Raw genomic sequence first — 27900 nt, forward strand, 5'->3', positions numbered from 1 at the left:
TGTGCATGTGCACATGTGTGTGTGTGTGCACATTGAGACAGTTAATCGCGTTATTCTAGAAAGAAAAGTAGATCCTTAGTGCCCAGGTTCCTTAGCAGTGCTGGGATAGACAGGTGTCTGTTTGTACCGTAGGTTCAAAGAGAAAATCAATCTACTCGTCAGCTGTTGAGGTTTTTACTAAGCACCCATTATAGAGGAAGCAAAAGGAGAAAGTGGTCCCTGAGTTCAGGGGTTGACAGCCTAGGATGTGAGGAGACAAATGCATAATTTTCTGTAATACTGTGCATACTCCTTAGGACTTCATGAGCGATGTCATGCTAGAGGAATTGGAGAGGGCTCTGTGGAGAAGATGAGGCTTTGAGCTGGTCCTGGAGGTGTCAGGGCTTGGAGAAGAGGGGAGAAGAGAAGGCATAAAGCTGCTGCAGCAAGAATGAGTTTTCCAGGCATGGGGAACTGAAGGGAGAGGGGTCTTCCATGACAGAGGGTGCATAACATTTTACAGATGAGTTGAAAATCGAATTGCTCAAAAGGTGGAGAGTAGGTTCTCGGGAGAACTGAAAGTTAGGCAGCATTTACTCTTGGTCTGGTTGGCAAAAGTGAAAGTTGTAGATACTTAAATAGGGGTGTGGCAGGATGCAAATAGTATTTTAGGGCAATTTGGTCTGACAGACATATGAAAGCTGACCTGTTTGGGGGATAGGTTTAGAGCAGAGACAGGAAATAAGGAGCCACTGCTTCTGCTTTCTGCTTCTGCTTTCCTCTCCGTGTTATTGATCCCCTACAAGGATAAATTACAGGACTGTATCCCGGAGTCATGCCTTCTGAAGTAGAGTTGTAATAGTGAGACTGTGGCATCACTTCTAACTTGTGATAGGCCAAGTAAACAAGACAGTGAAGCCATTATTTAAAGTTTGTGAGAGAACCTAGATTTTGAGAGATAATATGGAGGTATTATATAGCCTAATATAATAGGACATGATATTGGGTAAAGTGGCCAACCTGGTGGTTCTCAGGCAGGGCTTTTTTTATTTTAGGGATTCCAGCACAGAACAAAGGGGTCCTAAGAGTGTTAAGTGATCCTTCATGCTTCTCCACATGTACCCCTTCCTCTGCCCACTTCCCATCAAAACCAGATACCTTACAGAATGAAGAAAGGGACACTGAAATGACAGCCAAGTGCTGTCATCTCAGAGCTGCCTATTGGAGTATGATAAGGCACATTTCTGTGACTATGATTTAATATTTCTTCCTCTCAGCATCTCCTTGCCGCCCTCCTTTCCTTGAAATGTGGGGGACAAGTGGAAAAAGTCATGGAAGGCAAACCTGGTGTCTGAAGGCACCTGAGGTCACAGGCAGGCCCTGCAGAAAAGTGAAGGTTTAAGCACAGACTGCCTCTGCCTGCCTGGACTCCCTCTCACATGCTGGTTGACGCAGAGACAGAGGTGGCTCTACCTGGGGCCACATCATTTTCATGTTTCATTTATACTGCCTTCTACTAGAATGAGCTTGACATAGCAACTAGAGGCCCCAGTTTTCATTCTTGCTCTGTCCCTGGACACCTGTGTAGGCATCAAGCAATTGTCTGCCCTTCCTGGATGTCTACTCCCTCATCTGCAAAAACCTGGGGTTGAGCCCCTTCCAGTGGTACTTGGAGAACAGACATGTGTGTGTACCAGGGTGGTGGGGAGAGGGGGTCCTCAGAACTGGTGCTTTTCTCTCCTCCCAAACATGGCTTCAGGAAGGGCAGGACCAACGGGGGTTTGGTTAAACCTGCAATTGTAGATTGAGCACAGCGTTCTTTTGCTTGGATACATGGTACAATGAGAAAGTCTGGATTTTGTTCGTCTGCATGTGTGTGTTTGATTTGCCTTCTGGGGTTAGCTGCTGCCTACATGCTGTGCTAAGTTAATATGGTCTTTTTTCCTTACATGCTGCCTTTTTGAAAACTCAGAATCACAGAACTGATTGGTTACCACCCTGAGGAGCTGCTTGGCCGCTCAGCCTATGAATTCTACCATGCGCTAGACTCCGAGAACATGACCAAGAGTCACCAGAACTGTGAGTTCCAGGAGTGCCCCTTGTGGCTTCCTTGTGTCTGTGGTATCTGGCCTTGCGTGGGGGGTGATTGGTGAGAAAGAAGACCAGGTCACTTCCTCCACAGAGCTGCTGTCTTGTGTGGCAGACAAGACTCATGCCCTCAAGATGGTTAGAAAACCAAGGCTGGCCACCAGCCTATAGACTCCTTGGTGCATATCAGAAAAAGGACACTTACTCCAGGGAGACACACCCGTGCCAAGGTACACAGCTGAGACACTAGAGGGTGGGTTGAGTCTCAGTCTCCCATACCACCTCCACGGAGTGCCTGTGTGCAGTCAGTGGTTTGTACACCCTGTGGAACAGCACTGTAGAGAGTAACATGTAATTCAACATATCATCAACTTGGGTGCATGCTGTAGATTCGAGTACATACGTTCACAGAAGAGGAGGGCAGGGGGAGTTGAGGCAAGGACACTCGAGTTGGACCTTGAAGGATCGGGGAGGCTCAGGCTAAACAGAAGGGAAAATATTATGGGTCCAGCTTAACACATGTGTTGAGGTAGGCCACAGTTCTCAGAGAGCTTGCTTGCTGGATCAAGGGAGCTTTAGAAAAGGCTGTCCAGGCAACCCAGGGATGGCATATGGAAACTCTGCTTTGCAGTTTGAAGGAAGCCTGAGTTGTGTAAGGACTCTAGAAGAGGGCTGCCCGATAGAACTTTCTGCAGTGGAAATGTTCTTGAAATGTGGCCAGAGAAACCGAGGAACTGAATTTTATACAATGTAGTTTTAATTAATCTAAATGTAAATATCCACACTTGGCTTGTAGCTACCATATTGGACAGAGAAGTTCTAGAGTGTATCCTTGGCTATGTTCCCAATCCAGGCTTCCTATAGGCAGGTGATCCAGGACCATTCCCTTGAATCCATGCAACTCATCACTGTGCAAGGGCTCTGGGCCTGTAACCCTGTACTTGGCCCACTGTGGGTGATGTAAGTTGGTAGAATTGATTCCTGCCCTAAGGGATCTTATTTCTGAGGAAAGAAAGAAGACTGTGGGCTCCATGGGAACAAGTGGCTCATATCTTTAACCTCAGTATCTAGCATAGGGTCTGGTACAGAACAGGCACTAAATGCACTATATAAACCCATGGGCAAAACTATATTTGGAAAAGAATGCTTCAAAACAAGTGCCCACAGTGGTACAGACAGTGGTGCTGAGAGGATTATGGGAGGATTAAAAATGGGTAAAATAAGTCTGAGAAGATTCCCAGTGGCCCTGCTGGCAATGGAGAAAATGAAGTGCAGCCATTTGTCCATGGTTCCTAAATCCATCCATCTACCCCAAGGCTAGGGCAGCCAAGTTCAGAGCAGCCAACAGAGCCACAACCCCGCAAGCTGTATGTGAACATGGTTAACACTCTTAAGGAGTGAGATCTTTTCTTTCTTATTGGTTCCTCTGCCTCTTCCTCATGGCTTTGGGTTTGATTTGACAGTACAACAGGGCCCATTATGATATCTCAGAGAAGCTTCTCACTGTGCTCTCTGGCAAAACACACACACACACACAACCACCACCACCACCACCACCTAGATTCAGCCCCACTCAGGAACCCAGAAATGGGGTAGGGGTGGAGTACTCTTTTATGCCTGTGAATGTGACCCCACCTTAGCCTGCCCAAGCTTTGAAATTGTAACATCTGGTTCCAGCCTTCCCTTTGGGATTCCTTCATGCTTCCTGGTCCCTGAGGGGTTCCTGTTTTCAAAGGCAGGTGACAGAATCATCCGGGCACTGGGACTCAGGGCCCAGGCTCTGGCCCAGCCGACCCACTGATTCCCCAGGGCCTGGCTTTCTGGACCTTCCTGACTTTAGATGTAAAACTAAGGAAAAGTCTAGCCTTCCTTCCAAGCTAAGGGTGAAGCCAAAGCAAAGGACAAATGTAAAAATTTCTGGGAATTCTTGGAGGACGGTATTATCTTTTATCCTCTAGGATGGGAAAGCAGAAGAAGCTATTGTCAAAGGAAAGAAAAATTGTGACTTCTCACTAGGCATATAAAAAGGATTTTCCCTCTTGTTCTTCTTTAGAACACCTTCAATCTATAAAAAGGGTTAGGATAAAAATGGTTCATGTTTTCTGCTGACTCTAGAGAAAATAAGGTGCTTTTCACTGAATCCATGTATTTACGCATTAGGCACACTAAATGGTAATTCACAGCCCAAATAGAAATCACAGGCTCTCTCTCACCCTGATGGAGCCAAGTAAAGCTGCCCTGAGCTCAGAAACCCGTAGCTAGCAAAGGGACAAGCCCACATCCAGCAAAGGGAAATCTGCATGGGTTGGAAATTGGGTTAATGACAGTTATAACTGACAGGAGCTTGCCCTTTGCCCCTGACCCGTGTCTCTCATTTGTCCTTGAGGTTTTGCAAATAAAGTTGCACTAGAGAGTCACACACATGCTCTAGAATAACTGGACGCTCAGGTTTGAGACGGGTCCAGAGTCACACACCGGGGTCCCCCATTGACACCCATGTATGTCTTAGCCTGTAAAGGTTTACCGTTGAAATGCCTGGAGAAGCTCAACCAGATTTAGATCATTGAAAGCTGTAATTTCCAAATGGATTAATAATTTGTACATTGTTACTCTGGGGGCGAGGTTAGGGGTCAGTTTGCCTTTGTTATATGAGGATATTATGTGCTGTTAGGCTTTTTATGGCCTTTAATCTTATTTTCCTATCTATTAAGCAGCAGGCCCTTCACTAAGGCTGGCATTAATGACCAGATGATTAGAAAGCTGGCGTTAATTATATTCTACTGACAGAGCAGGCCCTTGCCTGCAATTGTTAGAAATGCAGTTAAAACCTTTGCTTGCTGCACTGTTTGATCAAAAAGAGTAAGAGCCCTGAATTTGGTTTGCATTAAGGACCGTCTAAATAAGTTAAATACAGGCACTTGAAATTGTGCAAGAATCATTTTAGTGCAGCAGAGGAGCCTCTGGCACAGCTACAGGGAGAGCAGAGAGGGTAAAAGCTGTTTCCTTGGTTGAGTCCATGATGGTTTAGGACAGTGGCAACAGCAAATTTGGTCTTCCCAGTGATTTGTGGACCTAGGTAATCAAGAGACCATTGTACTAGGAGCCACAAGACGTGTTGTGTAGCTCAGACTCTGTCACTATTGTCTTGTAAGCTGTGAAGCAAATCATAACCCTCTGGCCTCAGTTTCCTTGTATTAAAAGAAAATACTTATCCTTCCTGTGGCACAGGATTTTGTTTAAAAGATTAGACAAGATGATACAACCACTTTGGAAATAACTTGGCAGCTTCTTACAAACATATGCTTTACATGTAATCCAGCAATTGCACTCCTAGCTGCACCCACGAGAAATGAAAATATGTCCATACAAAGATTTATGCACAAATGTTTACAGCAACCAAAAACTGAAAACAACTCAAACATCCATCAACAGGCAGATGGATAAACAAATTATGGTACATCCATGCAACGGAATACAACTCACTGACGAAAAGGAATAAACCACAAATGCCTGCAACACCATGATGAATCTCAAAACATGCTGAGTGTAGAGAAGCCAGACACAAGAGTAGATACTCCTATACAATTCCACTTACATGGAAATCTAGAAAAGACAATTCGAATATATAGTGGCAAAAAGCAGAAGAGTGGTTGCCTGGAACCAGGGTGGGAATGAAGATTGCCTAGAGGCATAAAAAATGGGGTAGTGGGGGTGGTGATGGAAAAGTTCTACGCCTTCACTGTACGTATGTCAAAACTTGTTGAACTGTATACTTCAAATGGGTGTGTTTTATTGAAGGTAAATTTGACCACAATTGACATTTATTTTTAAAACTTAAGAGCAAACAGAAAAAGCTTAGACTAGGAATCTTTAATTTGAACTATAATTCTGTCTACTGTTTCCACTGAGGTGGAATCACTCAGTAGTTTTAAGCCTCAGTTTCTTCAGCTGTAAAGTGGGAATAATAACAGGCACCCCGTGGTGTTGCCTATGAAATGCAGTGATGATGACCTAATCCTTAGTGAGTGCCCTATGTGCCAGGCACTGTTCTATATGCTTTGCAGAAATGAATTCATCTTATCAGATAGTTTTGAACACTATACAAATGTAAGTCACAGGAATTCTTGCACCTTGCAGGTGCTTGTTAAATTTTGAAGAGGAAAGCAAAATGTAAGTGTAAAGGATTACTAAACTGCACTAGTATGAAGACAGCCACATTCTTCAGCTGTATGGGGCTGGTGAATGGGGAGGAGGCCTGCAAGCCTACCAGGAGAACCTGGATATCCTCCCAAGTGGCCCCTCATGACACTCTCTACCAACGTGTAACAAATTGTCTGACAGGGCATGGGCACAATACGTATTAGTACCTCTAAGAAAGAGGTGGCTTTTCCTATACAAAATTTGTTGGTGACAGTTGGTCAACACTTATGTACCTGATAAGCCATGTAGATATATTCGATCCTCAGTACAAATGGCAGTGGTATACTGGGTAGCTAATGACGACGATTATTACCATTACTACTATTATTATCAATATCCTATTTTGCAGAGGAAACCAAAACCAAGAAGGATTGTTCCTTTCTCAAAATCCCCAAACTAGCAAGATTTCCCAATCCTCCCTCCATGCTCTTTCCTAACGTCTCTGTGATTTGGGAGCTTCTGAGCTGGAGTTCTGTAAATTCCCAAGGAATGGGCAGTTCAGAAAAATACCAAAAATTCTAACATTATTAGACTTTAAAGAGATGTATTGATTCCTTTTGAATGGCAGAAAATGGAGCATTCTGGACTGGGGAAGGACAGTCCTGTGATGTGAAACCCTTCCCTAAGGTAGACAATAAAAGCTCTTTTTAAATGAACACTTGGTAGAACAATCTAGAAGACAAAAAACCTCATAAGCAGGAAGCCTAGCTGGGCAGTTGGGAGAAGAAGGAGTGTAAGAGATTTATTACAGCTTATGAAGAGACTGTGGGCTGCCAGGGTCCCAGACCTTTCTCAACCCCAACTGAGAAAGGGTGAGGTGGTTTGCCTCTGCCTTTGCTGTGGATCACAAACCTTCAATGCACCGAAAGGTGGCAAGCCTGACAGATGACCTGGAAAAATCAAAGATACCAATTTTTTAAATGCTTTTATTCATAAGCAGGTATTGGTGGTGAGTCTGCTTAAAAAAAAAAAAAACAAAACTGCCCTGAGGTCAGGCTTTCTCCAAGCTGCTTAGAAGTCCCCCAACCTGGAGTGCTTGACAGGGGATGGCTCCCCTTACCCAGTGTGAAGGGGCTTCTTCCCATTGAACCCGGTGAAGAAAGCAAGGCAGGTTCTGGTCTTGGTTCTGCTTATAGCTGAGCTGGTCTGTGAGCCTGACTTGTCCAGGGATTGGGGATGGGCCACTGCACAGCTGCACAGTGAGTGGGTCCCTCCCTCAGTAGACAGCCTTGGGCAAGTCACTTCACCTCTTCTCACCTCTTTTTCCTAGATTTAAAATGAAGAGTTGGCTGAGGTGATCCCTAAGCTCCCTCCCAGGTCACTCTCCCTGGTCCTCACTGTCCTGGTGTCCTGTTCTGTCTGTTCCTCTGCAGATTAGACTGCCCTCCCATGGGATCTGCTGAGCCTGTGGTGCACACCCCTGCCCTACCTCCCTAAGCTCAGCTCTGTTTCTCCCCTAGTGTGCACCAAGGGTCAGGTAGTAAGTGGCCAGTACCGGATGCTCGCAAAGCATGGGGGCTACGTGTGGCTGGAAACCCAGGGGACAGTCATCTACAACCCTCGCAACCTGCAGCCCCAGTGCATCATGTGTGTCAACTACGTTCTGAGGTGAGTGGGTGAGAGCTGGCGGGCCTTGGTGCAGGGTATGTGGGGGTGCCCAAGCTTCCCAGACTGAGGATGACAGGCCTAGGAGATGCCAGGCCTCTCAGCGCCCTGGGCACCACCTCGGGGAGCTCTTGCAGGGCTAACCCTAGTGACTGAGAGGATTCCTGCGGATGTCTTGGAACAGTGGGATACTGGGTTGGGATTTTTTTTCTGCCCTTTCCCCGTCATCTGTCATTTATGCCATGCATCTGACCCAGGTGGGGAGGCAGATAGCACACAGTAGTCAATATTTTCTGAATGGGGAAAAAGGAAAGATGATTGCTCATGCTTTTGGGAAAAAAAGATGTCATGCCTTCACTCTATAGTACCTGGAAAGAAAGCTAGAGGAGGTCATTTCTAGTTGTTTCTAGAAACAGGGAAAAACAAAAGCATTCAGACCTCATACATGCCACCCCACAATAATATTTAATAAAACACAATCCGAAATGGACATACATTCAGAGGCCACCCCTGTTGTCACTACCTCCATGGCTCACACACTTCTATTGTGTGGTTCTTTATAAGATGCCAGTGCCTGGGGTCCTACCCATTTTTTGTCTGAGAGCTTAGCTGTCAGGGTTTCCATGCATCTGGGAGAACAGAATTTTTCTAGAAAATGTGGAAGGTCTGAATGGCTCTTTTCCCCCATTAGTGAGATTGAGAAGAATGACGTGGTGTTCTCCATGGACCAGACGGAATCCCTGTTCAAGCCCCACCTGATGGCCATGAACAGCATCTTTGATAGCAGTGGCAAGGGGGCTGTGTCTGAGAAGAGTAACTTCCTATTCACCAAGCTAAAGGAGGAGCCTGAGGAGCTGGCCCAGCTGGCTCCCACCCCAGGAGACGCCATCATCTCTCTGGATTTCGGTGCGTGCTTCTTAGCTAAGCCAGGCCCCTGGAACTCTGTTGGGGCTGGGAAGAGTTCTTACCATAACAGGCCTCCCTGGCTACAGCTTTTTCTTAACCAGAGCTACCCCAGCCCCTTCCCCAAGTCTTGTTAATCACCTGTTAGAGGCCAGGCTCTGCTGAGCACAAAAGACCACCACACGCTTCTGCCCTGATAAGACCATACCATATCCGACCTCAGCAAGTGCTGTACGAGGAGGGGTTAAGAGAGGACACTCCCCTGAGGAGTCGATTCTCCACCACGGGTGGTGAGAGTGATGAGAGGGAGGGGAGAGGTGAAGGATCTGCTCCGAGGCAGCTTGGACACTGTCAAAGAGAAAGGGCCAATTCCTACCAGGGTCTGGAAGGACAGATTGCTTATTTAGGCAGAGAGCTAAGTTGGAGTAATGTTGGGAAGGATAATTCCAAAAACACAGAGAACATATCGAGGCCTGGGATTAAGCCCTCAAACCAATGACTTCATTAAAGTGTCTGCCTGTCTCTAGGGATGTAAGTCACTGGGGACCCCAGCAGGGTTTTCAGCCCTCTGCTGCTCCTATCCTGGAAACACCCTTGAAGCCCCATGCTCCCCAGTTAGCAACCCGCTGCCACCCTTTCCTGGCCTTGCTTGGCTGCAAGAGTGGTGCTCACCCTGGACTGTGTCAGCCCCTTTTAGATGCGTTCTACAGCAGCCACGTGAGGATTGCAGCTGAAGAGAATCTCAAATGCAGCGGGCCCTTGGCCAGTAGGTCTCGCAGCTTGTTTGTGGCAGTACTGAGGCAAATAGCCCAATTGTCCTCTCATACCTTCCTTGTCTACCTCTCCGGATTGCTCCTTAGGGAACAGTGGCTCCTACTATATTTAGTCTCTGAAAATTAAATGTTCCAGGAGACTGTTCCCTTTACAGGGAGTCTCTACATTGACTCAGCCAGAGTCAGAGGCCCGTGTGTCCCAGCTAAGCCCCAGGGTGTGCCTAGCCCCAGGCATGCCTTCCAGACCCTCTTAGGGCCTTCTCTGCAGTGTTTGGGACTCGTCTGCCTTGGGGTGAGCCCGATGGTTGTGGGTGTTCACCTCCCAGGCCCTTGTCTCCACAGGGAATCAGAACTTCGAGGAGTCCTCAGCCTATGGCAAGGCCATCCTGCCCCCGAGCCAGCCATGGGCCACAGAGTTGAGGAGCCACAGCACCCAGAGCGAGGCTGGGAGCCTGCCTGCCTTCACCGTGCCCCAGGCAGCTGCCCCGGGCAGCACCACCCCCAGTGCCACCAGCAGCAGCAGCTGCTCCACGGTGAGCAGCCCTCTTAAGGCGAGCACACAGAGAGGGCTCCTTATCTATGACTGCTGCCAGATGGCTAAAGGGACACTTGGGACAGGTACTGTCCTCCTCCTTCTCCAGTTATCACAGAGCCCCCTAGAGTGGCTGTGACACTTACCTACCAGGTATCAGAGCTATTTCCTTCCTTTCAGTGTTCATCCCCCAACCCCACTGAAATAAGCTGCTTGAAGGGCTTTGAGCCCCCAGCTCAGGGTCTGTGCTGGGCAGTAACATCCTGTATGTGGCATAGAGCTGCAGTTTGCACAGCCCTGCTGGCCGCAGCCTGTATTCTGTTTGTTCCTCAAGAAGGACAACCTGTGAAGCGATAGTAGCCTCATTTTATGAGGAGGAGACTGGAGTTGAAAAAGGTTGATGAATTGACCTAATTCATACAGCTTGTTAATTAGTGGCCCCTCTACAAATAGTTGTGTGGTGGAATGGAATTGAACCTTTGGGTCCGGGAATGCATTTCTTCTTCCGTGCTGGAGTTCTGGGGAGACCAGTGCCATATCTTTGACTCTGTCCCCCTCCTTCCTGACCCCTAGCCCAATAGCCCTGAAGACTATTATACATCTTTGGATAACGACCTGAAGATTGAAGTGATTGAGAAGCTCTTCGCCATGGACACAGAGGCCAAGGACCAATGCAGTACCCAGGTAGGTGGCTGTGGAGATCAGGGTAGGGTGTGTGCCTGAACAAGGTGAGAGTGCAGGCTAATGGAACCTGTGGTCACCCCCTCCTCCCACTGTCAAATCCAGTTCTTCCAGCATATCTATCTCCTACTTAGATAACTTTCTTAGTGCACATGAAAACCGAAATACCACTGCACCTTTCTTTAAACAGGCCCTACGTTTAACAAGCATAGCCAAATGCAAAAAACATGTATAAACATAGGGGACAATCCCTTTACAAACACATTCATCTTGTGATTTAAAAAAATAATCATTTTATATGAAATGCATTTTAAAATAACATCTGTTTGACAATTTTTCATTTACATAAACTTTTCAGGAACACATTTATTACATAAGGCCAGTGTTCTTGCAAAAACTATGTAAACAAGGATAAGGTAGAGGGAGGGGTACGTGTTTTACAAAACCCCAGGGAAAACCATTAATCCCCCATTTATCTTAGTCTTGAGTTCAACCAGATTTCTGCTTTACCATTCAGTTTGTATCTTGATCCTACTTGGCACAAATCCCAGCTACTCTGCAAAACGTTCCCTATTTTAGCTTTTCTATCACCCTCCCTCCGCAGAACTCCTGTAGTATGTATCATGTGGCACTTAATCACAACTATCTGCTTCTGCTCCTTAAAGATTGCTTAGTATTGCAGTCATTAGTCAGCTGACACCCAGTGAGGGTGTCAGTCTCTGAAGGTAGAAACTGTTTTCCGCATCTGCTTATATTCCCTGTAGCGTCCGTCATGATACTGCCATGCTAAGGGATGATCTGAGTATCTGCTGATGGGAACCAAAGTCCTTCTATCCCTGGGGTCTGGCTATTCCTCTGCAAGAGTCCACAGATGGACCTGGACACTCATTGCTTGCTTAGGCCCATGCCAGCTTACAGGAGGGAGAAGAGGACAAAAAAAGCCACAGTGTGCACCACAGGCCTAAGCACTGTAGGACAAGGACAACCACCACAGGCTGGAGTAGACAGGGCTGGCTCTGTGGAAGAGGGGCTGCCTCGGCTTCAAGAGAGAAGGCGGGCTCTGGCAGGTGGGATGGAGAGAGGAGAACATTTCTCAATGTGCAGAGTGAAGAGGGGGTAACCTCAGGAGAAGGCTGGTACATGATACAAGGTCATGTACATGACACAGCCAAGTCTGAGGTTTTCCTGATAGGCCCTAGGGAGCCAGTGGAGGTGTTTGAGCAGCACTGTGAAATGGTACTTGAGATGAATGGCTCTGCAGGAGCCGAGTTGGAGTAGTGTTTGTGAGGTCATACCAACCCCCTTGCCTCTTTGCCTGTGCTGTCTCCCCTCAGACGGATTTCAATGAGCTGGACTTGGAGACACTGGCACCCTATATTCCCATGGACGGGGAAGACTTCCAGCTAAGCCCCATCTGCCCCGAGGAACGGCTCTTGGCGGAGAACCCACAGTCCACCCCCCAGCACTGCTTCAGTGCCATGACAAACATCTTCCAGCCACTGGCCCCTGTAGCCCCGCACAGTCCCTTCCTCCTGGACAAGTTTCAGCAGCAGCTGGAGAGCAAGAAGACAGAGCCTGAGCACCGGCCCATGTCCTCCATCTTCTTTGATGCTGGAAGCAAAGCATCCCTGCCACCATGCTGTGGCCAGGCCAGCACCCCTCTCTCTTCCATGGGGGGCAGATCCAATACCCAGTGGCCCCCAGATCCACCATTACATTTTGGGCCCACAAAGTGGGCCGTTGGGGATCAGCGCACAGAGTTCTTGGGAGCGGCACCATTGGGGACCCCTGTCTCCCCGCCCCATGTCTCCACATTCAAGACAAGGTAAGTGGCAGACACTCGGCTGCACCAGTAGGGCCGGAACAGAGAAGCACCCACTAGTGAGATAGCTGGACCCCCAGGGAGGCCCCTGCCCCTCTCCACAGCCATCTGATACCCCATTTAGCCCTTCTCTGAGCTCAGACTTTGGGGAATCACCTCGAGCCACGTGAGGTCTAGCATAGGACAGGTTTTTATCTGGGATGGAGGAGACTGAGGGCAGGCAAAGAAGTGGCTTGTTGAGAGCCCTGTACCTCAGTGTCTCCCTTCGAACTACCACCAGCATGCCTTTCTTATCTGGGTTCATCATCTGAGCGATGATTTTCCCTGGTTGAAAAAAGCAAAAAGATGCCCATGCCTCCCCCTTGCCTTTTGACTGCCCCTGGGTCCCCACCACTGCAGCCTCTCTGAGCTGTGCCCAGGCTCCAGAAGTGCCTTCCCCTCTCCCCAGCATGCTCCTTTCACCAGCTGAGAGCTCACTGGGCTAAGCCACAGTGGTTGGTCCATGACCTGCCACTCCCAGGGGCCGGTGGTACTATCTTTATAGAGCAGCCTAACTAGTTTTCAGTGGGAGCAAAAGGCAGGGGAGAGACGGAGCATAAGAAACCCTCCTAAGGACTAACATTGCCCAGCCAGGCAGCCACCGTCCCCAGACCAGGAGGCTTGAGCCCTTCAGCATCTTACAGCTGAGGAAGGAGGCAGAGCTCCGGCTTGGCCTGCGGGTGCACAGCCTGCCTCTGAGACTGTGTCTTTTGGGTCTTTGAGTCATCACAGGCATAAGCATTGGGCCTGGAAGGGCCCCTAAGATGAGAAGGCACTGGGTGGCATGAGGCTTCAGACTCCCTCATAGCCTGCTCTCTCGGGCTCGGCAGGTCTGCAAAGGGTTTTGGGGCTCGAGGCCCAGACGTGCTGAGCCCGGCCATGGTAGCCCTCTCCAACAAGCTGAAGCTGAAGCGACAACTGGAGTATGAAGAGCAAGCCTTCCAGGACCTGAGTGGGGTGAGCCATCCCGACTGGCCACAGGGGCCTGTCCACAGCCCTTAGGGAACCCAGGGCTGCTGAGAGGGGTGGGGATGTGGCCCTTTCAAGCCAGTGACAGCCCTGTTCCAGGCCCACCCAACCCACCCAGTCTGGGGACCTGGTTCTCTGGCCCTTTCCCTTTTCCATCTGCCCTTCTTACTCCCAGGGGGACCCACCTGGTGGCAGCACTTCACATTTGATGTGGAAACGGATGAAGAACCTCAGGGGTGGGAGCTGCCCTTTGATGCCGGACAAGCCACTGAGTGCAAATGTCCCCAATGGTGAGCAGCGGCCACAGGCCTAGGCCCCCTGGGGGTTCTGCTGGAAGGACTGGGGCTCAGGAGCCTATCCTGGTTCTTCCATTCACTCACCACAGACCGTACCTGCCTCTCTGAGCCTTGTTAGAATGGGGTGATATCCTGTCCCTCCTCCAGTCCCACACACCCAACTTTTCCATTTCCACTCTGACTTACATGATGCCATCAGAGGGTCCTGAAGGCTGGCTGTAGTTCTGGTGACTCTGAGCACCTTTTATAAAGGAAAGGGATGCTAGGGCTTCCTGGCCTCTCCCCTCCCTCAGGCCAGTGCTACCGTCACCCTCTGACTTTGGTCTTTCAGGTAAGTTCACCCAAAATCCTGTGAGGGGCCTGGGCCATCCCCTGAGACATCTGCCGCTGCCACAGCCTCCATCTGCCGTCAGTCCTGGGGAGAACAGCAAGAGCAGGTTTCCCGCACAGTGCTACGCCACGCAGTACCAGGACTACAGCCTGTCGTCAGCCCACAAGGTGTCAGGTGGGTGTACTCAGGATCCAATGCCAGGGGAAGCCCACCTCTATTTTTTTTTCCAGTGTCTGCACAGTGCCAGGCACAGGGAAGTGCTTGACTTGAAGTCACATGTCCAGGGCTCAGGTCTCCTTGGATTTAGGGAACCTCCTCACAAGTTCCTTGTGACATCAGTGACCAGGCCCCCCAGGGGGTGGGTCTGAGACACAACTAAAAAACTCAGGCTAGAATACTGAAGGAAGAATGCAGACCACTACTTGCTGCCCACAGAGGGCTGAACAGTGGGTTGGCCACCCCTAGAACACTGTCCCACTGTTGACTGACAGGAGCACTTTCAGAAGAAAGAGCGGGCAGCCACAGTGGTGAGGGCCTGTTGAAGAGAAAGTTCAGAGAGTTGGGAAGGAGTCTGGGCAGAGGCAGGGGATCTCTGGTCTATGCAGGGACGAGCTTGCTGCGTGGAGAGGGGAGTGCTCCTTCCCTGGGGCTTCAAAGGGAATCTTTCCACCCTGAGAATTGTGGAGCCCTCCCACTTCCTCAGTTCTTCATGTGGACGTGTTTTTTTTAAAGTCCCTTGGGCACACTGAGGTGTCACTCTGAGTTCGGGCAGGTGCTGAGAGCATGCCGAAACTTGCTGCAGGTAAAGCAGCCTGGAAAGCTCTGGTAGGCCCACCCCACTGGAATTGGTTCAACTGCAGGCACCGATGCCTGCCTTCAACCCTGGGCCACCTTCATCTTGATAGTATCTTGTGAAACACAGATGTCTTCATGAGGTTTCTGTTTGGCAGGAAAATAATTCGTGGTTTACGGAAAAACATACCAGGCCCCTGTCCTAAAAGGCAATTTCCTCAGCAATAGAGTTTGGGGAAAGTTCTAGTTCTGCGCTTCAGAGTCCAGGCTGTGGAACCGCCAGACAGCCCTGGCTTAAATTCTGGCTCTGCTGTTGAGTTCAGTGACTAGTGTACATTTATGTGCAGTAAGAGGTAGCCAGCACTATTCTTCTTGTTATGAAGCCCACAAGTTACCCTGAATATTGAAATCAAGGGGAAATCATATTCTTTTCAAAAGAATTGAATCATATTAAACTCTCTTCTGACCATGAATAAGAGAAGTTAGCAAGGGATGGTGAGCAAGTACCCATTGATACTGTCCACAGGAGCAGTCAAGTTGGGGAGGCAGGCATGGACCCCAGCAAGGACCTGGGCTAGGAGGTGCAGGAGGGAATGGCCACTGGAACGAGGCTCTGCAGATAGGGCAAGGGAAGGAAGGTGGGCATCTCACATCGGAGGGGCAGAACGCAGGGCTTCCAGGCTTTCTGCTGCCACCTAAGCCTTTCCTCCCTGGGATGGGGCCTGTGTACATACTGGGAATGTCCCCTCTGCCACTCACTGGTCTGCCTCCTCAGCAGAATAGCACAGAGGCAAGAAGAAAGGACTGCTGAGGGTGGTGACTGGAAACTGGATTTTCAGACCCTTGAATCTTGAGGCAGGCTGTGTGTGCGTGTGTATGTATGTGTGTATTCTGCATGTTCTGTGTATGTGAGCATAGATGCCAGGTGGTTCAGAACTCCCTCTCAGCCTTTCCTCCCTGCTGCCAGCAGGCATGGGGTCAGCAACCCCAGGCTCTTGCTGAAGCCTCCACCTCCCTGTGCTGCAGCCCGCGCCTCGCGCTGTCCTCTTTCTTGGGTCTCAGCACCCCACCTGAGGCAATGGGTCTGAAGGCAGACACGTTCCCCAGGCATGCAGCAGACCATGGGGGAGACACCACTGAAGGAGCAGAGTGAAATTAGGGCTGCCCTATTGGTATCGCCCACTTTTCCAGATGTTTGATTTAGGCCTTTAAGTTATGGTACCAACCCTTCTTTCAGGCATGGCAAGCCGGCTGCTTGGGCCCTCGTTTGAGTCCTACCTGCTGCCTGAACTGACCAGATATGACTGTGAGGTGAACGTGCCCGTGCTGGGAAGCTCCACGCTCCTGCAAGGAGGGGACCTCCTCAGAGCCCTGGACCAGGCCACCTGAGCCAGGCCTTCCACCTGGGCAGCACCTCTGCCGACGCCGTCCCACCAGCTTCACTCTCTCCATCTGTTTTTGTAACTAGGTATTTCTAACACCAGCACACTATTTACAAGATGGACTTACCTGGCAGACTTGCCCAGGTCACCACGCAGTGGCCTTTTTCTGAGATGCTCACTTTATTATCCCTATTTTTAAAGTACACAATTGTTTTACCTGTTCTGAAATGTTCTTAAATTTTGTAAGATTTTTTTTCCTCCCCACCTTCAATTACTTCTAATTTATATTATCGATAGGTTTCTCTCCCTTTCTCTCCTTCTCACACACAACTGTCCACACTAACAAGTTTGGTGCATGTCTGTTCTCCTGTAGGGAGAGCGTTAGCTTCATTTTACTAAAAAGATTCCTCATTACTGTTGTTGCCAAAGAGAAACAAAAATGATGTTGCTTTCCAAGCTTGTGGCTTCTCCCTCGCAGAGCCCTTCTCCTTTCTTTTTTAAAACTAATCACCATATTATAAATTTCAGGTTTTTTTGGTTTAAGCTGACTCTGCTCTGATTTTGGAAAAAAAGAAATGTGAAGGGTCAACTCCAACGTATGTGGTTATCTGTGAAAGTTGCACAGCGTGGCTTTTCCTAAACTGGTGTTTTTCCCCCGCATTCGGTGGATTTTTTATTATTATTCAAAAACATAACTGAGTTTTTTTAAAAGAGAAAATTTGTATCTGGGTTAAGTGTTTATCATATATATGGGTACTTTGTAATATCTAAAACCTTAGAAACGGAAATGGAATCCTGCTCACAAAATCACTTTAAGATCTTTTCAAAGCTGTTAATTTTTCTTGGTGTTGTGGACACTGCAGACTTGTCCAGTGCTCCCACGGCCTGTACGGACACTGTGGAAGGCCTCCCTCTGTCGGCTTTTTGCCATCTGTGATATGCCATAGGTGTGACAATCCGAGCAGTGGAGTCATTCAGTGGGAGCACTGCGCGCTATCCCCTCATGTTCTCTATGTACTATGTATGTATGTATTATTATTATTGCTGCCAAGAGGGTCTGATGGCACATTGTGGGGTCGGGGGGTGGGGCGGGGAAGTGCTCTAACTTTTCTTAAGGTTTTGTTGCTAGCCCTTCAAGTGCACTGAGCTATGTGACTCGGATGGTCTTTCACACGGCACATTTAGACATTTCCAGAACTACCATGAGATGGTTTAGATGGGAATTCATGCAAATGAGGGGTCAGAAATGGTATAGTGACCCGGTCCACGTCCTCCAAGCCCACGACCTTGGAGCCCCGTGGAGCTGGACTGAGGAGGAGGCTGCACAGCGGGAGAGCAGCTGGTCCAGACCAGCCTTGCAGCCCCCCGAGCTGGCAGCCAGATGGCCCTGCAAAGGCCTCCAGGGATGGCCCCGAGCTGCAGGCCCTGGCTGAGGTCTCTGGGTCAGGCAGTGACAGGTATAGGTAGGAAGCACTGAAAATAGCGTTCCCAGAGCACATTGCAACTCACTGGGTAAGAGGGACGACACCTCTGGTTTTTCAATACCAATTACGTGGAACTTTTCTGTAATGGGTACAACGAAGAAGTTTCTAAAAACACACACAAAGCACATTAGGCCAACTATTTAGTAAGCCCGGATGGACTTATTGCCAGAAACAAAAAGTAGCTTTCAAAAGAAATTTAAGTTATATGAGAAATTCCTTAGTCATGGTGTTGTCTAAATCATATTTTAGCTGCACAGCATTACCCCACACAGGGTGGCAGAACTTGAAGGGTTACTGACATGTAAATGCTGGTATTTGATTTCCTGTGTGTGTTGCCCTGGCATTAAGGGCATTTTACCCTTGCAGTTTTACTAAAACACTGAAAAATATTCCAAGCTTCATATTAACCCTACCTGTCAACGTAACGATTTCATGAACATTATTATATTGTCGAATTCCTACTGACAACATTATAACTGTATGGGAGCTTAACTTTATAAGGAAATGTATTTTGACACTGGTATCTTATTAAAGTATTCTGATCCTACCACTGCTGGTGGCTCTTATTTCCTGTGGATTTATCATGGGTTATGCCAATGTAAAGTGAAATATTTATTAAGTAGTTTATAGAAATTGAACATTAGCACAGACCTTTATGAGACTACTGAAGTGAGCTGATAAGACTGGTGAAGGAAAGACTGTTGTTAAATACTCGGCGGTTGACTAAGTCTGAAAATTCATATTGTATCTTCCTTATTTCTGCAAGTATTTTTCTATCTGCCTCAGAGCCATTTTTTGTATCCTATGGGGAACCAAAGGAAAGAAGTCACGGTCCCTGCTTTCAGAAAATTACATGAAGTCGTCTGAGAGCCACGCTGCTCTGTATATTCACATACCGCACTTTGGGATGGAGGTCCCGAAGGGAAAGGGGCAGCCTGGGCATTAGTACTTCAATTTGGAGGTGGCTGGGCTTGAGTAGGGTCTTCCCAGGTAGACTGTGGTTGGGAAGAGCAGAGATCCCCTCAGCCAGAGACAGAGCACAGTGAAAGCCCAGAACTGGACATGAGCATGATGTGTTCCCCAATTCAGATTTCACTTTTCGAAATCATGCCATGCCTGCGAGCAGGCCGTTGTCTCCATGGAGCGACGGGGGCAAGGGGAGAGACTGTGCAGCAGCCTGCACTCTCACTGTCCACCCTAGAACCAGCCACTCCAACAGCATGTACTTTGCCTATGCATTTGGTCCACATAGTGTAGTCTCATATATTAGCTTGTTAGCTCACTGGATCCTAGGTCTAAGCAATGCCATGAGCGCCCATTCTACAGCTGAAACTGAGGAACTTGTTAGATGACCTAGCAAATCACAGCTTGTTGATGGGAGAAAAAAACTTAAACCCCCTCCTGGCCAGTGCGTCTCTCCTCTCACACCTCAGACTGATGGCTGGGAGGCTGGTTTTATGACAGGACCCTGTTCTCATTTCTAAACAGAAAACTCATGTCTTTATGACTTTAGCCTTTAGACCTTCTTCTGGTTCTTTTGCTTACTCTTCTCTTCCAAAACTTGGGGCCTGGACCTTCAGATTGGAGTTTCTAGGCTCTGCCAGGTTCCTACCCACCTTTGCCTGCCATCTGGGACTTCCTGAAAACATCTGTTCTTTTCTGAAGGTTTTCTGTGAATGACACATCTCAGCCCATCCTTCAGGAGCAGAGTTGCCTCTGAGCACTGGCAAATTCAGTATTCAGGCCTGGAAAGGTGCTATCCCAGCCCCCTAACAACTGCAGGGTCCCATGGGGTCCACAGTGCTGTCCTTGGGCCATGATTATACCCTCCTGCCCCTGGGGGTGCTGGGCAGCTCAAAGCTCCTCTTGCTTCCAAGTCCAGCAAGCAAGTCAGAGAGGAGCACAACGAAGCCATTGTTCCTGATGGGTCAGAGTAGCTCAGCCTCCAAGCACAAGACACAAGACCCACACAAGCCATCACTGCTTCACATTTTGCCTCAAGCAATCCAGTGAAGACTAACTTAAATGCTCCTGATTTTATATTTTCAAAACATAGGTGACTCAGGAGTAGGTACATGCCTGTGTGGCCAGATGTGCAAAGACCAAGGCAGGGGCCTGCACAGAATTAGCAATCGTTCAGCCACTGGGGGTCCTTTTGATGCTAGATATGTTCCCCTCCAGGCAAGCAAACCCTGGTGGGCTGCGACAGCATCTCAGCACTTGTCTTGGTTGGCAGGCTTATGGATGAGAAATCTCTCTGGGAGAGGGACTCTGACCCAAGGCTGGAACATCAGAAGGCCCTACCTGGGAGAGAAGAGCCAACCCTGCCCCTTCTGATCATGCAGGGCAAAACTGATCCCACTCCACAGCATGGGCTTGGATGCCCATTTTCAGTTGGGGATGGAGAGTGAATGAACTGTGTTTTTTCTGGAGATCAAGGAAATGCAGATTCATTTCTTTTAAAATATGCAAGATTCAACCACTTAACATCATTCCTCTCCTAGATCCCGCACAAAAGACTCTCTGCTGTTTTGTGAAAAAGAACTTTTACCAGGAGGCCTGTAGAAGAACGGTCAGGTTAACCTGGCTCTTCCTTCCCCGAGGCAGTGGCCCAGGGTAGGACAGCACAGGATGTGTTATCTCAGAAGGACTCCGGATGCTGAAAGGAGCTGAGAAACAATGTCACCCAACCCCATCACTTCTTTTTTTCAACCTCCTCATTTTAGAGATGAGGAAACTGAGGCCCAGGGAAACAAAGCAACTTGCCTGCAGTCACACAGGGAGTTAGTGGCAGGGTGGGGACCAGAGCACTGGCCAGCATCATGGGAATTGGGGCTGAACTCACGTAAGTGAAAGGGCAATGTTCTGTGCCCCAGAGGTCACTGCTCACTGTCTCAGCCAGCACTGGGCCTCTCACATGGCCCTTTCCACTTCTTCCGTCCAGTCTCCTGCTCCTCACTTCCCTCCAGCACTCTCAGTTCTTCCAAAAACGATCCTGTCACCCCCGTTTCTTCCAAACATTCCTTTGAGCTCAGCGACCCCTGTGGGAACTGCTCGGCCTCTCTGTGACCTCCATGAAGTCTAAATTAATTCTTTCACTACTGGACTGAACTTTCCTTGGCCCCCCAAGACCCAGGAGAAAAGGATCTTGAAGTACTTCCCCAGGCCCACCTAATATACACAGTGTTTAAAAATGATACTTATTCAGCACTCATGATCCTTCTTTCTAGAAGCTTCCCAGTTAGTAGGTGAAACCAAACAAAGCCCGCCTGGATGACTGAGACCCTGTCTGAGATGGTGTGTGATGATGGAGGCCCATTGCCCAGTTTTCCCAGCCAGTCCCAGCGTTAGATCACATGCTTCCGCATCCTTGTGGGTGCAGCTGTACTTAGGCCAAGGGCCCCGTCGTGGGTTCAGAAAGCATGATAACTATTGATGCAAATGAACCCTTGGTTGTTTTAGGGTAGACTCCAGCACCTGCAAGTGTCCAGAGGAGGCCAGCAGAGATTGGCCTGGGTCTTAAGAGTGGAGAAACTCCCACCAGAGCTGGGATGGAAGAGGATTAGACAGGCAGGGGGAAAAGAGGTCATTCCAGGAGAAGTGGACCAGGGAGACAAAGGCCTGAGGCCAGAATGAGCAGGACATGCAAGAGGCCCTGGGGAGCAGGTAGGACGGGGGCTGGGAAAGGAGGGGGCGCCCGGGCAGCCTGGCAACTCACAACACAGGCCTAGAGTCAGACAGACCTAGGTTCAAATCCCAGCCCTGCTGCTTCCTGCTGTGTAACCTCAAGGAAGTCCCTGAAACATCTGATAGCCTAAGTCTGCTGTTACGTAGAATGGTGGTGACAGCAGTCCCTACCTCATAGGGTTTAAAGCTGGAGACACAAATTTGGGAATGTGCAGGAGGTAAATTGTACTGAACTCCACGAGATGGGATGAAATATGCCTATGAGATAAGAGTGCAGTCAAAGAAGAACAGAGGTCCGGAGACAGAACGTAGGCCACTGGTAGAAGCCAGACAGAGCGGGAGCAGCCAAGGAGCAGGAAGAAATCCAGGGGTATAGTATCCCAAAAGCCAAGTGACAAGGGTGCTGTGGGAAGGAGGGCATAGTGAACTGGGTTACACACACACTAGACTGAAAGGTAAGGGAAGGGGAAAAAATGGACTCAGATTTGCCAACATGGAGCTCACCATCAACCTTAATAAGAGCAGTTTTGGTGGGAAGCTAAGGACAGCAGATTGGAGTGGACTGAGGAATGAGCTGGCTGGAGTGGGGAGATAGAGACCGTGGCAATATACAACTCCTTTGGGAAGGTTCCCTGTGCAGGAAAGCAGGGAAATGGAGTGAAGCAAGAAGATGACATGGGTCACGGGAGTGTGTGAGAGTGTGTGTGTCTGTGAGTGTGTGTGGTTTCATATTTAATCAACTTTTATCTTAGAATAGTTTTAGGTTTACAGAAAGCCTGTGAGACTATTATAAGAGTTCCCTGCACTCAGTGTCCTCTGTTATTTTATTTTATTTTTATTTTAGAATAGAGACAGGGTTTCCCTGTGTTGCTCAGGCTGGTCTCGAACTCCTGGGCTCAAGTGATCCTCCTGCCTCGGCCTCCCCAAGTGGTAGGAATATAGGCGTGAGCCACCGTGCCTGGCCTTCTCTATTGTTAACATTACTATGGCGTATATGTCACAATTAATGAACCAGTATTGGTACCTTATGATCTAAAGCCTGTACTTTATTCCGGTTTTTAGTTTTACTTAATATCTTTCTTTTTCTGTTCTAGGGTCCTATTCAGAATACCACATTACATTTACTTGTCATGTCTCCTTAGGCTTCTCTTAGGTTTTCCCTACTTTTGATGGCCTTGACAATTTTGAGGAGTGCTAGTGAAGTATCTTGTAGAACATCCTTCCATTTGGATTTGTCTGGTGTTTTTCTGGGTTTTGGAAAGGAAGACCACAGACATACAGTGCCATTATCACCTCCTCACATCACAGCAAGGGTACATTCCGCCATCATGACTCATCGCCTTGATCACCTGGCTGAGGTGTTTGTCAGGTTTCTCCACTGTAAAGTTATTGGTTTTAGGAGGCCAGGAGGGACATTATTTTTGAAGATGCGCTACATTAGGAAATGTATATATGGCAATGGCAGAAAGAGAAGTTGATGAAGACAGGAGAGGGGATAATTGCAGAAGGAAAATGATTGAAAAGGTAGGATGGACACAGATGGAATCCACTGCACCATCGAGGGGCTGGCTTCAGACAGAAGCATGGACAGCTCATCGTTTTAAAAGGGGGAAGGCAGAGAAGGGAATAAAGCCTTAGTCCGTCAGGTGGAATTGATGGTGGGAGGATAATGAGCAATCTCTAGTCTGATCGCTAGTTCCTCAGTGGTATATGAGGCTGTCAGAGGTTTGAAGAGATACAAGTATGAAATAGTCACTAGAAAGTCAGACTGATCGATGATCAGTATCAGAAGCTCAGGTGAGATTTACGGTCATGAACTGGCCTGTGGCACAGCTGTGTTTTCTTCTAGCCACACTGTTCTACTCTAATGGAGGCTGAATGGGTGGGTAGTTGAGTTTACCAGGTTGTGGTTCAGCCAGGAGGGTATGTTGAAGGGAGTGAGGAAAGTTTCCAGTAGAATGACTATTATGATGGATCACTAAGTTGTGTGAGAAGGAAAGAAAATAATGAATAGGTTCATGATCAATGAAAAAAATGGCAGGCTCAGTGAATTGGAGGTCTTAGTGACGTCACAGTGGTCAGTGTGATATGTTAGAGAAAGGAACCATGTGGATGGGGCATAGTTGTCAGAGGAGAGGAAACTTACAATTGGGATCTCACATACATAGGACCCAGCAATGACCACTTCTAGGTATTTTAAAGAAGTCAAGATTTTAAGTCCACACAAAATCTGCACACAAATGTTCATCCTCACCAAGAACTGAAAACACCCAAATGTCCTGCAGCAGGGGTAGATTTTTTTTAAAAAAATTGTAATGTATCTACACAATGGGCTACTACTCAGCAATAAAAGTTAACACGCTTGATTCAAACAATAGCGTGGACGAATCTCAAAGGTATTATTCTGTTGAACAAAAGAGGCCAGTACCAAAAGGGCACATTCTTTATAATTCCATATATATGGCATTCTAGAAAAGGCAAAAATGCAGGAACAGAGAACAGCTCATTGCTTGCCAGAAGGCAGGGGTGAGGAGAGATGAGGGCGTTCTCTGGAGTATTGGAACTGTTGCATGTACTGTCTGTGGTGGTGGCTGTGAGAATCCATGCATGTCTAAAAAACCATAGCCCTGTACATCAGAAAAAGAATTTTACATATGTAAACTTAAAACATTTTTTAAATAAAAGCAAATGTTGAGATCTCAGAGGTGGCTGAAATCAAATGAAGGTAAGAGTCTGAGGAAGTTAGGGAGCCAGGATGTCGTCAGAGTGCTCCAGGTGGGTGTCAGCGCCAGTGAGAGTAAAGGTGGACGGAGAAAGCAGCTGGGGACTGAAGTCACTGGGGGAAGAAACAAGAGTCTGAGGACTGAGGGGGAGGAATGAGTAACTCCTCCACGTCCGGCCCTGCCTGACACCTGCCTGTAGGCAACAGAAACCAGCCTCAACCTGAGTGGCTGCAGGGAGCAGGGACCCTGAGGACAGGAAGGCTTCAGTGAAAGAAGGTGAAGGCCCCTTCAGAGGAGGGGAGGCTCTAGGAGACAAGAGTTCTCGAGAGTGCAGTGGAAGGGTCTGGAGGCTGAGGAGGGGTGAAGGAGGAGCTGATGTGCAGAAGGGCCAGGTGGTGACTGATGACCTGGAAGGCTTGGTCTGCCGAGGCAGACAATTAGGAGGGATAGCATGTTGCCCAGAGGTCTCTCAGAGGTTCGAGCAAGCAGGCCAGCGGGGGCAGGGGGCTGACCTCTTCTGTGGCTAGAAGGAAGATCCAGCATGCTCCCCACGCATGGGCAGAGCTTTCTGGCCCTCCTCTTGTCCTAAAGCGCCTAGGGACCAACATACATGCACACTCACGGAACGCAAAGTGGGTTTGTGTTTGTTCGTTGATTTCCAACAACAGGTATCAGGGTGGCCAGGGGACAGCTCCCTCCCCCTCTGTCCTGATCTTGGCTTTAGACTATGTGGGTGGGCCCAGCACTTGTAGGAACAAAAAAAGAAAACAGCTGCAGTTAGAGAAGACCCATTTGGCCTAAAACAAAGAATGTTTTCCCCATCCTCATTAGCCTGGTTGAGGCGAGGGCAGCTGAGCATGAACACTGACATCATTTTGGGGGCCTCACTAAAGGCCAGGGCAGCGCTCTAAGACTCAAGTCTGGATGGGAAAGATGACTCAGACCGGGGTGGGTTGGCCTGCATGGGTTTGGGAGATCCTGGGTATGTGTGACCCGGTCTCTGCTCAAGGTTCCAGGAGCCAGCTGTGGGTGGCATCTGCAGCTCTCCAGGGGTGGGGATGGGGAGGATACGACTGATAGATCTGTAACTTCCTGGGTCCAATGATGACTCACATGGGTGAAGGATGAAATTCCAGGCATCAAAGCAGGATAGCAAAAGACATCTTCTAAACAGGAGGAGGTGGACGGGGTCTTCTGGGTATTCCTCACGTCACTCCAGGTGGACCCATCCCCTCGCATAATCTGCTCCTTTTATTTCTACAAGCAGAGGTGGGGGTGGACTGGTAGCAGTACTCACAGTCAGAAAGTAGAGACGGTCACAGTGACTTTATTATTTATTAGGCTGAGCTTGACCAGAGTATCTCATTCATTCATCACAACAGTCCTGTGAGCTCACAGTATCATAATTATTGCCATTTGGAGATGAAGAAACCAAGACAGAGAGAAATACTTTGCCAAGGAAGTGCCTTTGGTATGGAGTATGGGAATTTCTGAAAAATATCTTATTAATAAATGAGTACTAGCCTATAAAGTAATCATAGTAATAATGTGACCCTAAAATGCATTAATAGAAGAACAATACTGAGAAAAAAGGAACGGGTAATCCCGCAATACTGTGGGCTAGGAAGCCACGCTGATATATGATATCCCTCTCTGGGCACCAGGTTTTAATAAACAGGACTGTATTCAAAGAAGGATGACTAAAATGGTGAGGAGACTCGCAACTATGTTACAAACACCGACTAGAAAAGCTGAGGAAGTTTGTACTGGAGAAAGTAAGGTTTGGGGGAGCTCAAAAGCCCACCTGCAAATATCTGGAGAAGCAGAAGGTGTAGAACTTTTCTGGGTGGCTCCACAGGATAGGATCAGGCCTATGGGTGCAGGAAAACAGAGTCCAGCTGAATGCAAATACACTCGGAAACAAACCTCACCCTTTCCCTAATGTTTCAGTGTTTACGTGCTCAGAATAACAGAGGAATCTCTTTACCACCAGAGAAAGCTATTTAGAACACGACGGGCTAAGAATAACAGGAAAGGGTAAAGAAAAACAAGGATTGCAAAACTTCACTCACGTCTCTGTGTAGATAAAGCCTGGTCGTGAAAGACAGATGGCCCGTATGCAACCCAGGATGACCAGAGGGGAACTGGCACTGCCCCTTAACTGTGAGCCGAAAAAATGGTGCAAATTATGGTGAATTTAGATTTTAAAATGTGTTTCTTCCTTAATAGAGATTTAGACTGCATGGCCTTCATGGACTACTGTTTCTCTTTGGGAGGTACTGTGGCATTGCATCTGAAGTTACGAAGAAAGCAAAAAAAAAAAAAACCCACCAAGTCAGAATTCCCCTCGAAAACCCCTAAGGAAGGTGTGACCACGCTGAAAACCAACACCCCACTTCTCCAGCACAGTCAGCTTTTCCTCCAGTGTCCGAACAACTGTGGTTTCTTTGGATGAGCACCAGATGAAACAGTTGGCTCATATCTAGAGATCACCTTGTAAAGAAAACACATCTTTAAACACAGCTATACTCAGCACAGCAAGATGCTCACATCTCCAGAGGGATGTGGTGACTGAGATTCCCTAAAGAAACATAGGATCCACAACTCCTTTCTCAGGGGCATATGGTCATTTCCTGGAATGATCTGTTAGCATACTTACCCATATTCATAGGGAGATCTAGATTTTGAAGGGCTAGTTAATGGTATACGCCTTTGCTGGGCATGGTGGCACACACCTGTAGTCCCAGCTACTTGGCAGGCTGGGGCAGGAGGATCACTTGAGCCCAGGAGTTCAAATCCAGCCTGGGAAACATAGCAAGACTCCATCTCAATTTTTAAAAAATGGTATGTACCCTTGACATGATATAATAAAAACCATATTTTACCTCTACGATTCTTCCCCCTAAAAACTTTTAGGGAATCTCAGTCTAATAATGAGAAAGAGAATCAGACAAGTCCCAACTGAGGAACATTCTACCAAGAAACCTCATCAGAATTCCTCAAAACTGTCAAGGTCATCGAAAACAAGGGCTGGCCATGTGGCTTACGCCTGTAATCCCAGCGCTTTGTGGGGCCAAGGTGGGAGGATCACTTGAGCCCAGGAGTTCAAGACTAGCCTGGGCAACATAGCAAGACCCTATCTCTACAAAAGAAATTTAAAAATTAGCCAGGCATGATGGCACATGAATAGTTCTACATTTACTTTGAAAAGTGAGTCTTTAAATAAAACCTTCTCACTAAGAAAACTTCAGTACCCAGATGGCTTCACCATTAAATTCTCCCAAACGTGTAAGGAGTATCATTCTGTCTCCAATACATTTACAGAATAGAAAAAGAGGGAACACTTGGAACTCATTAGTGAGGCCAATATATCCGTGACATCAAAGCTTGGCAGACATACAATAAGAAAAAAAATTGCAGGCCAATCTCTCTCACAAGCCTCAATTCAAATATCTTCAAGAAACTATTATCAAATCAAATCCAGCGGTACAGGAAAAGGACGATGCATTCCAAGTAATCTGGGTTTATTACAGATACATGGTTAGTTTAATAATGAACAACTGGATCAATGTAACTTACCATATTAACAGATTAAAGAAAAAACCTATCTCAAT

General features: G+C 47.9%; 1 protein-coding gene and 1 long non-coding RNA gene across 3 annotated transcripts in view; one reads left to right on the top strand and one right to left on the bottom strand.

Annotated features, from left to right (window-relative positions):
* Positions 1–18423, top strand: part of EPAS1 (endothelial PAS domain protein 1) — an 89843-nt gene extending 71420 nt beyond the window's left edge. For both annotated transcript variants that reach the window (XM_007970745.3, XM_007970744.3), the window contains exons 7-16: positions 1952–2058; positions 7728–7875; positions 8564–8778; positions 9891–10081; positions 10654–10764; positions 12096–12586; positions 13453–13579; positions 13767–13881; positions 14219–14392; positions 16248–18423. In XM_007970745.3, the coding sequence (XP_007968936.1) occupies positions 1952–2058; positions 7728–7875; positions 8564–8778; positions 9891–10081; positions 10654–10764; positions 12096–12586; positions 13453–13579; positions 13767–13881; positions 14219–14392; positions 16248–16399 (1831 nt within the window). In that variant the 3' untranslated portion in view covers positions 16400–18423. The remainder of the gene's footprint in view (positions 1–1951; positions 2059–7727; positions 7876–8563; positions 8779–9890; positions 10082–10653; positions 10765–12095; positions 12587–13452; positions 13580–13766; positions 13882–14218; positions 14393–16247) is intronic.
* Positions 18424–23993: 5570 nt separating this feature from the next.
* On the bottom strand, positions 23994–25548 carry LOC119627110 (uncharacterized). The gene is made up of 3 exons (XR_005243153.2): positions 25400–25548; positions 24799–25031; positions 23994–24190 (listed from the first exon to the last, which is right to left on the bottom strand). It is a non-coding gene; the product is annotated as an uncharacterized lncRNA (long non-coding RNA).
* Positions 25549–27900: the final 2352 nt, after the last annotated feature.

This window comes from Chlorocebus sabaeus, chromosome 14, assembly GCF_047675955.1.
Source record: "Chlorocebus sabaeus isolate Y175 chromosome 14, mChlSab1.0.hap1, whole genome shotgun sequence".
Lineage (NCBI taxonomy): Eukaryota > Metazoa > Chordata > Mammalia > Primates > Cercopithecidae > Chlorocebus > Chlorocebus sabaeus.